General features: G+C 45.2%; 1 protein-coding gene across 3 annotated transcripts in view; it reads left to right on the top strand.

Annotated features, from left to right (window-relative positions):
- The window catches only part of LOC106580748 (RNA-binding protein Nova-1), a 55,805-nt gene that overhangs the window by 8,565 nt on the left and 30,726 nt on the right, over positions 1-16,514 (top strand). For all 3 annotated transcript variants that reach the window (XM_014162114.3, XM_014162113.3, XM_014162112.3), the window contains one exon: positions 4,485-4,628. In XM_014162114.3, coding sequence (XP_014017589.1) covers positions 4,485-4,628 — 144 coding nt within the window. The remainder of the gene's footprint in view (positions 1-4,484; positions 4,629-16,514) is intronic.

The raw sequence follows: 16,514 nt of genomic DNA, 5'->3' as shown, positions 1-16,514 counted from the left end.
GTCAAAGTGTGAGTGTAGCCATCATTATAATCGGTGTCATAACTCATGACCCCCCACCCCACCCCCTTCTCCACATCTTGCACAGTGGATTGATTGCTGTTGCATTAGTATAGAACAGGTGTTGTGCCTTGTTCCATCAACAGTGCATGTGTGTCGTGAAGTGACACAAAACCATGCCCTCTAAATAATAATCCTATTTATATCTGCCGCCTTGGGGGAGGCAACCTGGATTAATTGTGGTGGAATATTAGGAGAGGAGGAGAGGACCCAGGTGATTGGTTGAGACACTGGGAGACATTGTCACCTTAACCCTCAAACGACCAACATTTTTTTATATACGTGAATTGCCACCTTGGGTCAGCTTCATTATTTTCAAAACATCATTAGACGTAAATAATGTTATCAGATAATAAAAAATAAAATAGAAACAGACTTATTTTAACTACGGTTTTAGCTACGATTTTACCTACGTTTAATTAGCATATTCTGTCAAATGAAAATAAGAAAAAAAATCCCTTATACACATCCACATTAACACTAAAAAGCTGATTTACCATAACTGAATGACATTACAATCAAATTATGTAAAAATTAATTGTGTCATATTTGTGGTAAAAATGTCTGTCATTGAAAAGGGCAGTACACCAAAATTTGAAATATGCTACATTTTTGGGACAAAAAGGAATTCACTCATTGATCCTGAGAGACATATGGCTTAGTTTGCTTTATTTACTTACCCCACAGCCAGCATTAGCATCACTGCTAGTGAAACAATGGGAGTGGTAGGGTCTATGGCGGGATGCTTAGACCCTACCACATACCCAAATCCTTAAAGTCACTTCAAAACAAATGTTATAGCAACCAAAATACCATATCAAGTTGCACATATAGAATATTGAAGGGTATTAAAGGAATTCTGGTATTTATATAACATGTTCTGTAGAATAACTCTTTTCCGGAGAGTACACACCAATACAACAGTATATACAATACAGCACCGCCAGGCTACACCCGGCAGGTAGCCTGGCAGGTAGGAGCGTTGGGCCAGTAACCGAAAGGTTGCTGGATAGAATCCCTGAGCTGACAAGGTAAAAATCTGTCGTTCTGCCCCTGAGCAAGGCAGTTAACCCACTGTTCTTCGGGCGCCCCGAAGACGTGGATGTCGATTAAGGCAGCCCTCCGCACTGCTCTGATTCAGAGGGGCTGGGTTAAATGTGGAAGATACATTCAGTTGTACAACTGACTAGGTATCCCCTTTCCCTATATTCAGAGGGGAGCTAACTGGTTTCTGCATTACAATTCTACCAAGCATTCATACCACTGACATACTTTTATGAGCTATTATGACTGCGACTAAGCATATATCTAAGGTCATTTTGATTTTGTACACGGTCATACCTAGTTATAACCAGTTATAAACATAGGCAATTACATAAGGTGCTCCATATCCATATCTCAGGTCAAGATCACTCCAACAGGTCTCCCTCAACCTATATTAAAAAAAAAAAAACACTTTGTCCATGACAGCCAACAGAGGCTCTTTATAACACACCCCTTCTTACATGTGTCTCTTCAAATCAAAATCAAATCAAATTTATTTATATAGCCCTTCGTACATCAGCTGATATCTCAAAGTGCTGTACAGAAACCCAGCCTAAAACCCCAAACAGCAAGCAATGCATGTGAAAGAAGCACGGTGGCTAGGAAAAACTCCCTAGGAAAAACTCCCTAGAAAGGCCAAAAACCTAGGAAGAAACCTAGAGAGGAACCAGGCTATGAGGGGTGGCCAGTCCTCTTCTGGCTGTGCCGGGTGGATATTATAACAGAACATGGTCAAGATGTTAAAATGTTCATAAATGACCAGCATGGTCAAATAATAATAATCATAGTAGTTGTCGAGGGTGCAACAAGCACGTCCGGTGAACAGGTCAGGGTTCCATAGCCGCAGGCAGAACAGGCAGAACAGTTGAAACTGGAGCAGCAGCACGGCCAGGTGGACTGGGGACAGCAAGGAGTCATCATGCCAGGTAGTCCTGAGGCATGGTCCTAGGGCTCAGGTCCTCCGAGAGAAAGAAAGAAAGAGAGAAAGAGAGAATTAGAGAGAGCATATTTAAATTCACACAGGACACCGGATAAGACAAGATAAATACTCCAGATGTAACAGACTGACCCTAGCCCCCCGACACATAAACTACTGCAGCATAAATACTGGAGGCTGGAGGCTGAGACAGGAGGGATCAGGGTCTTGGGGTCAATCTTCTCCAGGTGAACCAGGGTCTTGAGCTGCTCAGCTTAATATTATGTCTCTGGAGAAACCTGGATTCAAATAAATCGTTTTTTAGATTTTCCCTAGAACAGGGATCTCCAACCATGTTCCGGGAGAGCTACCCTCCTGGAGGTTTTCATTCCAATCCCAGTTGTAACTAACCCGATTCATCTTATCGACTAGCTCATTATTAGAGTCAGGTGTGCTACATTTGTGTTGAAGCGAAAGCCTACAAGATGGTAACTCTCCAGGAACAGTGTTGGAGGGCCCTGCCCTAGAAAAATGAATTTTTGGAGAATACACAGAGATTCAGAACATATCCGAGTTCTGTATTGCAGTTCTATTAAGTATTTAGACCATTGGCAGACTTGGTATACCAATGGCAGATTTTTATATTCACAAAAATAAGGTTGTTTTGGATTTGTACACGGTCATACAATACGTGGTACAGAAAAGTCTAATTTTAGGTGAGTACATGGGGAGCTATATCTTTGCAGATGATCCGTCTATCTGATACAGGTCCCCCTCAACCCTCTGGTGGCATGGATAACTTGTAATTATGTCCCCAGAGAAACCTAGATTCAAATGAAGGTCCTATATAGACCATTTCTATAGGCAGAATGATGTGTATTTGGCTGGGGGTCAGAATGACCCCAAAGGACATGAATGTAAAAAAAAAAAATCCATATTAAACAATTATTTAGATCTATTAAGAAAAAGTTGACTGACAAAGTCCAAAAAATGGAAGAATTGAATAAAACCACCGTAGGGCTATGATCAAAAGTATGCCTATGGGGTCAGAATGTCCCCAGTCGGTAGTTTGAGGGTTAAAGTCTCAGTCAGGGAAGAGGCTATAGACCTTAAAGTCTCAGTCAGGGAAGAGGCTATAGACCTTAAAGTCCCTGTCAGGGAAGAGGCTATAGACCTTAAAGTCCCTGTCAGGGAATAGGCTACAGCCGGTTGCTGGCTTAAGGTTTCCACATGCTTCAGTTCAGCTGGCGCCTAGGTATGCAAGTGTGCTCGACCGCTTGAAAAGACCTTTGCTTGAAAAAACAGTTTGTCCATCTTGAGATGCCGTAGCCAGTAAAACACTTCCTCAGAATAGTCAGAATTCAAGAAATCTGTCATTAATTTGGACGTTTTTGCCAAGGAGATCTTAGTTGCACAATTTTACATCTAACTAGGATGTTTGATGCAGTATTTCTCAAGTGAAACAATGTGCATGAAAACGATTAGTCTATCGTTGAATGGCAACAAACACTTCATTTAAGAATCCCTACTGTTGACCAATCACCGACGAAGCGGCGTAGACTTCGGCTTTTGAACTTCGGCTTGCCTCGAGAAAGAATGTCGTGCAACGAACAGCCCAAAAAAACCTGTCCCAAATGCCAAAAATGAACAAAAATGTCACAAAATGTTGTTATAATATATGTAGGAACTGTTCTGAACTGTTTTGGATGGGAAGCATGTGGACGCTTCAGCAGGCAGGTAGCTATCGCCCTACAAAACAAAGGTACTTTTGTTCCGGGGGGGGGGGGGCTTTGTTTCCTCTCTGCTGCTAAACCCCCATCTGCCCGCTTTGAAGCAACGCCTTCATGTCTTCAAGCTTTTGATGTTTCCGTTGTGTTCCTACTACAGTAGCCTGTGTGCCTTCATGTTTTGTCCTATATCCCAAGAAGGGTGGGCGGAAGAACAGGAGCTGAGAGCAATGGCAAAGTTTTCTCTGTTATGTATACAGTAGTTTTGAAACTGGCCAAAGTGTAAGGGACATTTATGGAAACCAGAGTGTGTAGCAGTAGATGGTGTATATATGGGAATATGGTTATGCAATGTGTGACTGTGTTTCCAAAAGCATTACGTCTATTCGATTAGATTTAACAAATCCCATAGACCTTTATTAATAACGGTCTGCCAAGATGATGACAAAGAGTAGGTTCTTCTGTGAAACGCTAAAATTAGATTAAAACAATTAGTGAAATGATTTACAGCTGTAAATGCCTAGAAAGAGGATAGTTGTCATGGAATGATAATCTAATCATTCCCTTAGATGATTTTCTGTGGAGTTTAAGGATGCCTGAAAGATGAATGGATAGGTTGAGGGGGAGAAAGAGGGTGCAACACAGAGATGGATGATAGTGGCTGTATGATTTTACTACAGGTAAATGGATCACCTGAGTGTAGTATATTCTTACTTCCTTTTTCTGTTTCCTGCTTGCAGAGGAAGGTGAGTACTTCCTGAAGGTTCTGATCCCCAGCTATGCGGCCGGCTCCATCATCGGCAAGGGTGGACAGACCATCGTCCAGCTGCAGAAAGAGACCGGCGCCACCATCAAGCTGTCCAAATCCAAAGACTTCTACCCTGGTGAGTGCTCGTTGACCAGTGCTATATTTCAATCAATGACGCTGTATTTTAGAGATCTTTCAATATACAGTAAATAAGCTTATATCCGGAGTGTCCTATATGAATTTATTTTCTGACCTCTGCCTCTCAAAGAGGCTTCCCTTTTCCCAGACGTGTTCTGTCTGGAACCTGATTCCACTGGGTAACAGACATGGCCTCTGTCAGAGCTCAGGTTTCATGCAGCCGTGGAGCGAACACAGAGTCAAGTTCACCACAGATACAGGATTAGGGTTAATTAAAGGTGAAATTGTATTTGCCTAAACTCTTAATTCCCTCATGACGTTACATTTTGCACAGCTAGACACATGAGAGGCGCCTCAGCTGTGTGCCCAGGCTGTCAGTGAAGCAGCTTGTGTGCTCGATGAGAATTTGCTCTGAACAACACAGGCAGGAAGGGATACATTGAAATTATGAGATGAACCAATCATTGTACATGTTATATCTCTATTGCACTCAATGGGATTCTTGTCTGGACATGTGAAATGGGAGACGGTAGAATCAATTTCAGATGTTGGGCTCCTTGTTAGAAGAGCATTCTAATTCCCTGTACATCCTTCTACTGCTAGCCATGTCAACAGAACAGGCCATCTCTATTGTATCTCCTCTCCCTGGGACTCAAGACCCCATACTCCAGCCAGCTAGAGCAGATGCGAGACCCCCACCACCCCCAACACTCCTCCCTTATTGGAATTGGCAGTAACTAGCGATCTGATGTTGAGAACGGCCTCGTTGAGATAGAGAGTGAAAAGGACCACAGAAAGAGGGAGGAAGAGAGTGAAAGGGGGTTAAAGAAAGAGATGGCTGTAAGGGCCCCTTTCTGTCGTCTTGGAGGAGTGCGGGGAGGGGGGGGACGTGTGTGTGTGGGGGGGTCCTTCCTCTGCACTGAAGGAGGCATCTGTATGCAAATGAGCACCGGGCAGCTCTTCCTGGGTGACAAATCAAAAGGTCCACCTGCTGCGATGTCCCGTCTGGGAGGGGGGCACGGAGGGAGGCGCTGGGCATAGTGGGTGCCGTGGGGAATGATGAAAAAAGTTGAATCAAGTCAGAAGGAATGGCTGTGTAGTGCTTGAGACTCTGTCCCACCGCACAAGACGCGCTCCCTCAATTCACCCTGGGATAGTGCCTCACCAGCATTTCATTCCCAACCAATTAGTTAGCCACAGCAGTATTGGGCCGAGACAGGAAACATTCATTATTATAGGAGCCAAGATTTATTAGATACAGCCCCTTCCAAATATAGGCCGCTGCAATGTTTACTGGAAAGTAGCGGCCATATTTTACTGCGACCTTGCGTTGACAGAGTGGAGGCGCGCTGCTCCATTTTACAAGGGCTGAAAAAACGTAGATTAGAAAAAAGATCTCTGTATGACAGCGTCTTTGCTCATACCTGCAGGTGTCTGAGCCTATAGGGAGAGTAGGTTAAGGATGCTGCAGCCACTCAGGTCATCCATTACTCTTTCTTTGGGGATCACAAGCAGAACAAAGATATTAAACATTAGACATCGCACCCAGAGCGCGGGGGTGCAGGTTAGTCAATCTTTTCCCGCTCATGCTGTATTTGATATTGACGTTTGAGAAATGCTGGAAACTGATTAGGAAAGTCAATGTCAACATTTCTTATTTCATGCCTTCAGATAGGCTCCTGAGTGGCGCAGCGGAATAAGGCACTGCATCTCAGTGCTTGAGGCATCACTACAAACACCCTGGTTCGATTCCAGGCTGTATCACAACTGGCCGTGATTGGGAGTCCCATAGGGTGGCGCACAATTGGCTCAGCGTTGTCTGGGTTTGGCCATCATTCTAAATAAGAATTTGTTCTTAACTGACTTGCCTAGTTAAATAAAAAGGTTAAAATAAAAAATAAAAAACAATTAAATGGCAAAGAGCCCCAAGGCGCTATATGCTCGTTCACTTTCATATGTTAGCTGCTGACTAAGGAATACAAGAAGATAGCTAGGTGTTTTCCAGTCCAATTATCATCCAGGTGATGAGCTTACTTGTTCTGGGTCACCTGTCCAGTTTGGAAGCTGTCTACTGTCTCCAGAGACTAAGTAGGTCAAGAGAATGGAGGCGGTGTCTCTTCCCCCCCTTTAATTTGAGGACCTGCTGCAAATTTGGGAGATACATTACAGTAAAATGCTCATTGACACATGGTTCATACAGGGGCGAAAATCTCATATCAACTTTGGGGGGGACAATTACATGACATTTTCTCAAGAGCAATTCCTGAGGGGGACACCAAAAGTAGTGCTGTAACACATAGCCTACATTGTAATATGGTAAATGTATATTGAGGAACCAAAGAAATAAGGTGTTTGCCGTACTCCTAACTACCGGTACCCAAAACTACACAACTACTCACAACAGCAATACCATTGCCTTTAACAAATCTTAGTTCAGTCACCAGTTTAAGTTGGGAGTGGGGGTATCCATGGCATTTTCCAATTATGTTCCTATTTTACAAGTAAAAAAAATTGAGAACCTTTCATGTTGCCAAACAAAGACTCAACAAACTTACCTGAGACTCCCTGTCTCTGCCAGTCTGTCCCTCCATATCTGTCCCCAACTCTGCTGTCTGTGTGCCATCGGTTGCCTGCTCTGCCTAATGACATCATTGTGAAACATTTCCATTAGAATTTCATTTCTTTCTTATGAAAATTTTATCAACTAGTCTTTGAGATATTAGGCTACTAGGTTTCTTACTTTGCGTTTTGGTGTACTGAAAAATACTCTGATGTCCGTCTTTTATTTTTCTGCCATTTTTCTACCTGGCTGGCTGGCTACACACACACACACACAGTGTGTAGGTTATTTACAGTAGGAGATGGGCTTCTATCATCTTATCTTTTATCATTCTATTTGGGCTTTGATCTAAAAGGTAGCTAGTAAATGTGAAACGGATTAAAATGACAAGAGTTGACAGCTGTATGAGTTCACCATTTACACAACATATGCTGCAACCTTTTGTAATTTTAATAGTTTGTTTCATATTGGCTGGCTTCCAACAATAGCTGAATTTGCAAAGCTAGCGAGCACCAATTCAGTTTCAGTGGTGTTTGCTATAATCTTTGCTACCTGGGTTAAATAAAATAAATAAATAAAAAGTTCCCTTGCGACAATTTAGCTTTTGCAACGAGACCATTAAATATATTTAAGACAATGGTAGAAGAGAGTGTAGTTCTGTTCAGTTTGGACTTCAGTTTATCGCTAACCTTATCACAGGGACTTTGAAGCACTAACTTACATCATCTGCATGCTGATCTCGGAATAAACTGACGATAGCAAAGATTCCATCTTTGACGAGGCCACATAAATGGAATAGGTACTAGCTAGCTTAATAGTTAATATTTGCGCGCTAGCTCTGCATATTCAGCTAGTGTGTGTGCGCGATTGACTGGATTAACCTCACGTCAGTTACGTTCATTGAGTGCCTTTCAGACAGTGGCTACGACCCCTCTGTTACCTTGCCAGTGGATCAAACCATTGTGAGGAAAAGGGTGGGGGGGGGTCGCAATCTTTTGAAACTTAAAAACGTGCTATTAAGTGTCTATAATTAGAACAATTGCTTTCATTGCGTATTATTAATATTATTTAAATTACATAGTTATGTTTCAGTGATATATTGGGGGGGACAAATCATATTTTTCCCAGGATGGGGGGGTCCCCCCGTCCCCCCCGGGATTTACGCCCCTGGGTTCATAAAGACCACAGCCTTTACATGTCTTTGACCTATGAACCCACTTACAGGCTACCACCTACAAATCGTTTGCTGTTGTCCACCTATGACACCCATCCCTCAGGATGCCCTCCCGGTATGACGTCACCACAGGGACAGTTTAATGGGGATCAAAGGTGATGATGGTGGAAGAATAAAGAACTCTCCCTTGAAGTGAGAGACAGTCCCCCCCGTCTTGTTGTTTGTTCCTCAATATTGACTCCCTCCACGTTCAGCTTGTCCCGACCAACCGCGCACTGATCTTTCCCTCCAGCTTCTCTGTCCCTCCCTATCGCTGGAGCGTCGCACCATATTGAAGCTTTGTCTTAATCCTCTGCCATGATTTCGGTTTTCAGTATTTAATACCTTGCCAAACCCCACAGCCCTTCCCGCTGCCCCCCTCCCCCCACCCACCCACCCAGGCATTATCAACATTACTGATTTCGCCCTTCTAAGCCGCTTAGGCTCTAAGCTTTTTGACTGAGGGATGAAAACCCGCAATATTGCATATCCAACTCGTTTGGGTGAAATGAGTTTTGTGTTTGTTTTCATTTACGGTCTATTTTCAAGATGAATCATTATTACCATCTGTGGTTTAATTCAGTTATTCAGTTAATTCAGTATGTAATCTAAATACAATTATTGATGTCGATTCTGACTGAATGTCAGAAATATTGTGATGAATGCATAGTTTGATGTGGCCATGCCGCTTAACCGAGAGCTTCACTGTTGATATGAAGTTATGCTGTCATTCTCTAGACTGCCCTCTCTCTTTTCACTTCTGGTCAGCCATGTTCCAGGCTGTAGTTTTATTCTAGGAAGTGATGCTGTTCAGGGGAGTAGTTAGATATGGGAAGGGGCATTGTAAAGGCTAATGGTGGAAGGATACCACTATTTTCACTGTATTTTGATGTTAAACTCGGTGAACTCACACCTAGAGACAGGCCAGTTTCATTGGGTTGAGATAGTTTTGCCTTGAACTGTTGATCATTTCTGTCATTGATTACCTTTAGAAAACATAGAAAATTCTCCCATATCCACCACTGCCAACATTATGCCATTGGCATACATGTACAGCTCACAGGAGGTTGGTGGCACCTTAATTGGGGAGGACGGGCTCGTGGTAATGGCTGGAGTGGTAATAGGTGGAATGGTATCAAATACATGGTTTGATGCCATTCCATTTGCGCCGTTCCAGCCATTATTATGAGCCGTTCTCCCCTCCGCAGCCTCCACTGCTGCAGCTTTAAAAGCAACAATTCTCATTTTAATAGCAATACACTCCATCTTCATTTTAATGCAATATCATGAACTCCACAGCACTTCGCTGATGTTGAGTCAATGCTACCTAATTGTATTCAGTGCCTGTGTGCATGTCAGCCTAGTATGTGGAGGGTCTTTGTTGAGCAGCGGTAGTGACAGTGTCGCCAGTAGTAACAGCAGCAGTCGCAGTCGCACCAGTGAGCGATCACAGGCTGGTGACAGGGTGTCCAGCGTCACCGTGGGGGCAGAGGAGGTCCCCCTAATCCCACTGGCTTTGTTTTGTTTTCCATCATGTGTGACGTCACCGTGAATGCCAACAAACGGCCCACTGGCTGAATAATTCCTCGGTGCCAGTCAGTGCCTGAGCGATCACTGCGCGGTCTACCATGCCACCATGGGGCTGTCACGTCACAGGCAGGCAGCACACACAGGAGCACACAGGAGCACACAGGAGCACAGGGAGGATTATAATGAGGAGGATTAAACTACTACTTATCAGCCTCATCATCCACATTATCTTCACCGGGTTATTGTTTTGATTTGAATGGTTTTCTGGCATTATCAAGGTGGCCTTGCTTGACTGTATATGACAGCTATGTTTGTGATGTATTCAGTTTGGCGAGATAGACCGCTGGACATTCTGTACGCTTCCAGGTCCACTCCATCACCCAGCTGCCTTGTGTAACTAACCCAGAGGCTGCATCAGGCCACATCAATCACCCTGCCCAGCCAAGAAAGGCATGGCTAATCAATCTAAGAGCCACATCCATAGCGGAGTGCAGGACATTGTAGCTACCTGCAGACGTATATACCCAGATGCATTCCTCTCCTCTTCCCTCCGACCCTTTGCAGCTATCCCATTTTGCATCTCTCTCTCTCTCTCTCTCTCTCTCACTCACTCACTCTCGCTCGCTCTCCCTGCTGTCTTCAGTCTCTGATGTGGTGTACCTTCGCCGGTTCCGTGTGCTCCAGCCTTTTAATCAGATATAATAAATGAACTCACTGGGACCGGCCTCCGTCAATATATCCCACAGATCAATTGTACCGGGAGTGGGAGCATCCTGCCCGCCTGCATGGTGAAATATGATTGTCATCAACCCCCTACACTCTCACTATCAAACAACCCCCCATAATCCATTCCCTGCATAACCTCCATTGATCTAACAGGCATAATTCTGTGTTTACTTCTGGAAATGAGAACTGTGGCTAAGTGTGCAGGGAAAGGTTAAGGGAAGAGAAGCAGTAATCTTTTTCCGCCCGCTGAGTTTTATCACACGGTTACTCATATCCCCCCCCAGACTCCCCCTGCAGCACCACAGCCAGTCAGCATGATAACTCACACCAGAGTTTAAAAAAATAGCATTGTTTTCTTAAAAATGCTTGAATAAAAACCAAACGGGTGCATCATCTCCAGCTGAAATTGTATGTCATGAAACATGGTAAAACAAAGTCCTGCGACAATATTGTCTCCAGTAAAAGAATGCAGGGGAGAGTGAATCCAGTCATAATCTTACTTTCTTTTAAGAATCTTTGAACAGGTTCCTCTTCTGTGTCTAAATTGGGGATATCTGACCCAGTGAATCTCACGCCACAGGGCACCTGCCAATCACAATATCATCAGACCTGGCAACCAATCAGAATACACCTCTGTGGTTGCCGGCACAGCAGACAGGCCAGAGGTGTCCTGTGATTGGCTGTAGCCGGGCTGGCTGACAGAGAGGGACGGGGGCTTTTGTTACAGGCTGATTATATACAAAGGGAGTCGAAAATATCCCACCTCAATCCTTCCTTTGTGCTGGCATGACAAAGCTCTGCCCCAGCTGTGCTGTCTCCTCTCTGGGACTATGCAACAACTGCTACTGCCTGACCTAAAGAGGCCCAGACCTACATAGGACTAATCAGCGCTAGAGCCTATTTGTTAGAGGGGGTTGATGCAGGCATATTCATTTCTATGGTTGAAGGCACAAGTAAAGAGATTATGTCTACGGGTCTTTTGTTTCTGAGGGAGTAGCTGTGTGAATGGATGAGGTTTCTGAGAGAGTAGCTGTGTGGATGGATGAGGTTTCTGAGAGAGTAGCTGTGTGGATGGATGAGGTTTCTGAGAGAGTAGCTGTGTGGATGGATGAGGTTTCTGAGAGAGTAGCTGTGTGGATGGATGAGGTTTCTGAGAGAGTAGCTGTGTGGATGGATGAGGTTTCTGAGAGAGTAGCTGTGTGGATGGATGAGGTTTCTGAGAGAGTAGCTGTGCGGATGGATGAGGTTTCTGAGATAGTAGCTGTGTGAATGGATGAGGTGAAAGTAGAAGGAGAGAGTTGTGCGTTAATTAGAGGTGGAAATGTGTATGTGACAGATTGGGGGAGCAGAGAGAATGGGAGGGAAAAATGCAATGAGAGAGTGATGAAGGAAAGCAATATCCAGTGGTTTGAATGGTCAATGATGGCCCCAAACTGTCAGCGACAATAGAGAGTGGTGGGCCACTCTTAATGACAATAGAGTCTTTGACATTGTGACCGAACAGCCCCTCAAGGGTGGGGGAAGGGGGAAGCGAGTTGGTCTCCCATCTGCCTCAAGAGGTTCATATCACACTGTGTGTGGTGTGTGTGCAGGCACTGGCCTATAGTTTGATCAGTTTTAGCATGTTATGCATTTGTTTGGTTGCTAGCTTGACCACATGTTTGGGTGTGTTGTATAAGTTTGATAGCTACAGTAATTCTACCAGTGGAGGCTGGTGGGAGGAGCTATAGGAGGATGGGCTCGTTGTAATGGCTGGAATGGAATAAATGGAGTGGTATGAAACATCAAAACGTATGAAAACCACGTTTAACTCCGTTCCAATGATTCCATTCCAGTCATAACAAAGAGCCTGGCCTCCTACAGCTCCTCCCACCAGCCTCCACTGAATTATGCTGTCTAAGGAGATACAAATCCAGGCTTTCTAACTCATTGTACTATCCTAGCAGTTAATGAAATAATGCAACTCCCTCTCCTTGTCTTGTCAATGCCATGAGTATGATTTGATATAATCACAATATATGTTGTTGTTGTGTGCCACCCTGCTGAAGTCAGCAGAATATAGTTGATGCTTATCAGACAACTGCCTGACTCTCTCTTCACATCTTGTCATCAGCTGCATATTTTCTGCGAGCTCATCACAAAAATGCGTGGTCTTTATTTAGGCTTGCTTGGCTAAGCAACAAGGCTTGCCTCTTCAGACAAAAAGAGGGGGGAAAAAACGTTACTGTGGAACACGCCATGAGTGACAGTGTAGGAGACAACAGACGTTCTGGCTTCAACAACAGAGTCGAGTTAGAGAGTGGAGAAAAGAGTTGACATGTTCTCTCCTGAAACATGTTGTCACAAAGCTCAGCCCCACCCACTGAGACGTCTGAATCACCACCACAATTGACTTGTTTGGTGATCTGAATTGAGCTGCATTGTGGGATGTTAGAGAGCTGAGAGAGAGAGACTTCCTGTGTTCGCATCACAGGAGGTTGGTGGCGCCTCTATTTGGGAGGACGGGCTCGTGGTAATGGCTGGAGCAGAATTTGTGGAATGGTATCAAATACATCAAACACATGGTTTCTATGTGTTTGATGCCATTCCATTTGCTCCTTTCCAGCCATTATTATTTACCGTCCTCCCCTCAGCAGCCTCACATGTATGCTTGTGTGTGTATACGTGTGCACGGTGTTCTCGAGGTACAAAGCAGGAGACAGCACGCCCCTCGTATTCCACCCCGTCTCCCAAAACAAAGCGGGGTTTTGTGGGACTGCACTGCACACCCTGTTGCCTTGGTGATCGGAATCAAAGTGACAGCCCCCCAAGCAACGGCGCCCTCCCTTCCTCCCTCCCCCTGCCTCAGCAGGTGTAGCAGGAAGAGGAAGATGCCTGTCACTTCGGGCCTTGTGTCTCTGCTAGAGGAGGGGAGAGTGAAGCGGGATTGCGGCTGCGCAGCTCATCTGCGTTTCTCCGTGTTCGACTCAGATCGAGGGGGCCACAGATTCAGGGAACCAATGGGTAGCGAACAGCGCTGCAGTCGTTTCTGTGCGCCCGCAGAAAGGATGGGAAGCAAAAACACAACAATGTCACATTGACCTTTTACTTCTATTGAAGTCCTACCTCGATAAGAGAACTGGATTGTTTCGAAGCCTTTTTGGATTCGATAACATTGTGGTTTTGATCGTTTACGTTGGTTGGGTCTATCGTGGTTGTTATAGGTGATGCATTACTTATAGGGGAGAGCAAATTTAGTGAGCTTTTAATCATGCTTATGGTCGCTGGCTTTATGCTACTGTACAAGCGCAGATATTCAAAGGGAGAACGTGTGAAAAATACAAGATCTTTATATGCAAATCGAGCCATCTGTGCTCCAACTGGATTGCCTGGTTTCTCTGCCACGCAGACACCCAATAGCAGGGTTGGGGCCCTGAGTACACTCTCCTGTGATTGCACACTCACAACAATGACACTTAGCATTTATGGTTGCCATGGAGACGTCCCTCGTTGCTGAATGAGGTTAGAAGCAAAGGTCTAAATCTCCTAATGCCCTTGCCGTGGGTGGAGACTCTGTCTGAGGGAAAGAGAGTGTATGCCGCAACTCTCAGGGGGAAGAAATGGAAGGTCTTAAAGGAGCGTGCTGCACTTTTACTGCCTGACAATGGAGACCTGCTTTGTGTGGAGGTTGCATTCCCTTTAAAATGGAAGGTGAGCGCTGACAAAGAGGTTCATTGAAAAAGAGAGCCGCCCCGGTAGTGGATTCTCCCCCCCCCCCCCCCCCCCCCCCCCCTTCTTTACAGACCCAGTCTCTTACATGGGGACAAAGCTCCCCCCTGTGCCCCCTCCCAGTCGCCCCCGGTAACCCCCATCTCCCCCCTAAAAGAAAAAAGACCAGGTTCCACAGCTGCCTCTAGCTCCGCCCCCTGTCCCTCCATTATCTCTAATCCCCAGTGAAAAGCTCCCCCCTTCACACCCCAAGTCCTCCCCAACCCCCTATATCCTCACCCCCTCTCTGTGGTTCATTTCCCCAAAGCCATTAGCTGGAACGGCCCCTTCAACACACAATCTGCACTCTCACTTTAATTGCGGCAGATCGGGGCGCGCTAATTAACTGTGACCTGGCAGAGGGGTCTCGTTAGGGGGCAACAGGGCAGGGGAGCAGGGCTGTGGGTGTGTTGGCTGGGGTCAGTACAGTTGGTGTCCGGCCACGTCATGAGACAGCCGGACCCATTGTCACATGGCTGCTGGAGCCCTGACAGGGCTCGTGATGAGATCTTGATGGGTTTTATAACCCTTGACCTGCGTATGATGATGGGTGGCGTCTACATTCTGGGGTCTTGTTCTTCTCTTGAATGACACACTCTAGATGATCATTTCAGACAGTTTTTATTAACTCGCTAACCAAAAATACAGTATATGGGGATTTACGATGTATTTTTATTTACGGAGATATATGGAAACAGTGAATCAACCTAATGTTACCCGGCATAAATTGGTGAGGCTGTTTATGAAACAAATTATTTTGGGGCAGTTGAAATCATAGCCATCCAACGCCATAGGGTTTTGATGAATGATAATGACATCAGTGTTGAATGGGGATGCTTTACCATCCGTGAGTTTTTCATGTCACTCCTAGAGCAGCGGCCTCAGCTCCACTACATTAGTAAAGACGGGTGAAACCTTGGTCCTGTTAGTCACTAAAAAAACATTGCTAATTGTTGTTTTGCTGATAGCTAATTGCTATTTTCTCCTCCTGCTGTTGGAACCACACAAACACCCCCCAAAAAGACTGAAAGAGGATACTGCTCCCATAAATCACATGAGAGAGAGAAAGTGTAAAAATATCTGTAGAAAGAGGAGGAGAGAGAAGGGGAATGGATGGAGTAGGAATGGTGTCCTCCTATGCATTTTGTTAGTTGAGTCAGACCCTCTCCTCTGCATAATTATAGTCCTGCTGATTATGTCTTTAGTCTAAACACAGAGAGACCTATGAGAGGCAGCCCAGGCCAGGGTCGCCCATGGGCCGCACGTGCGATCCCAGCCTTCAGCCCCCCTACGCCTCCTCTTCCTGGCAGGTGCGAGAGGAGAAGGCTGCTTTTCAGAGGCTTTTTCTGGAGCAGCGCGCTATACCGCCTTACACCTCTAACCGGGATGCGAGGGGACAGGGGATCGTCAGTCCGCCTGCCAACAGGCAAAGAGAGAAAAGGGGGGAATCGAGGGGGGGGAAGAGAGGTAGGAAGGCAACATTTTAACCCTGACAAACCCCCACGCTTCCTGGGAAAAGCCAAATGACTCTCCTTGACCCATACACTCAAACCTTTGGCGTTCTCATGCTGAACCACATTTGAAAGGAAAAGTCTAATCCACAGATCCACATATTCAGCTGTAGAGTCTTTACTAGTGTTGTCTCAGAGACTGGGTCTCCACTTGAGAAATCTTTCCCTGTTTTCTAAAACATGCCGTCCTGTACCAGGAGGTTGTTTAGCTATTTCACAACATATTGACTGACACGTAGCTGTCTATTTGACACTCCAGTGAGTGTTAGGTTCTGTTTGTTTAGGAGAGAGCGAGAGTGCATTCATATAGGTGAGGATTTTTTCCATAGTGTTTACATAGTGTAGAACAATACTTGTGATAAAGAATGTGCCGACATCGGCAAGCATGGGTCTTATGTGTTTTTTCCGTGGGATTGCGCGATTCAAATCAAATTGTATTTGTCACATGCGCCAAATACAACAGGTGTAGACCTTACCGTGAAATGCTTACTTACAAGCCCTTAACCAACAATGCAGTTCAAGTAGCAGCCCATGTAGGGCTGAGTGCAGACTACAGAGCCTCTGTTACTTGGCTGAGGCCCGTTCACAGGCTCCATT

This window comes from Salmo salar, chromosome 20 (assembly GCF_965601325.2).
Source record: "Salmo salar chromosome 20, fSalSal1, whole genome shotgun sequence".
NCBI lineage: Eukaryota > Metazoa > Chordata > Actinopteri > Salmoniformes > Salmonidae > Salmo > Salmo salar.
Note: the sequence above shows the minus strand (reverse complement) of the source record. Positions and strands in the feature narration are given on the sequence as shown.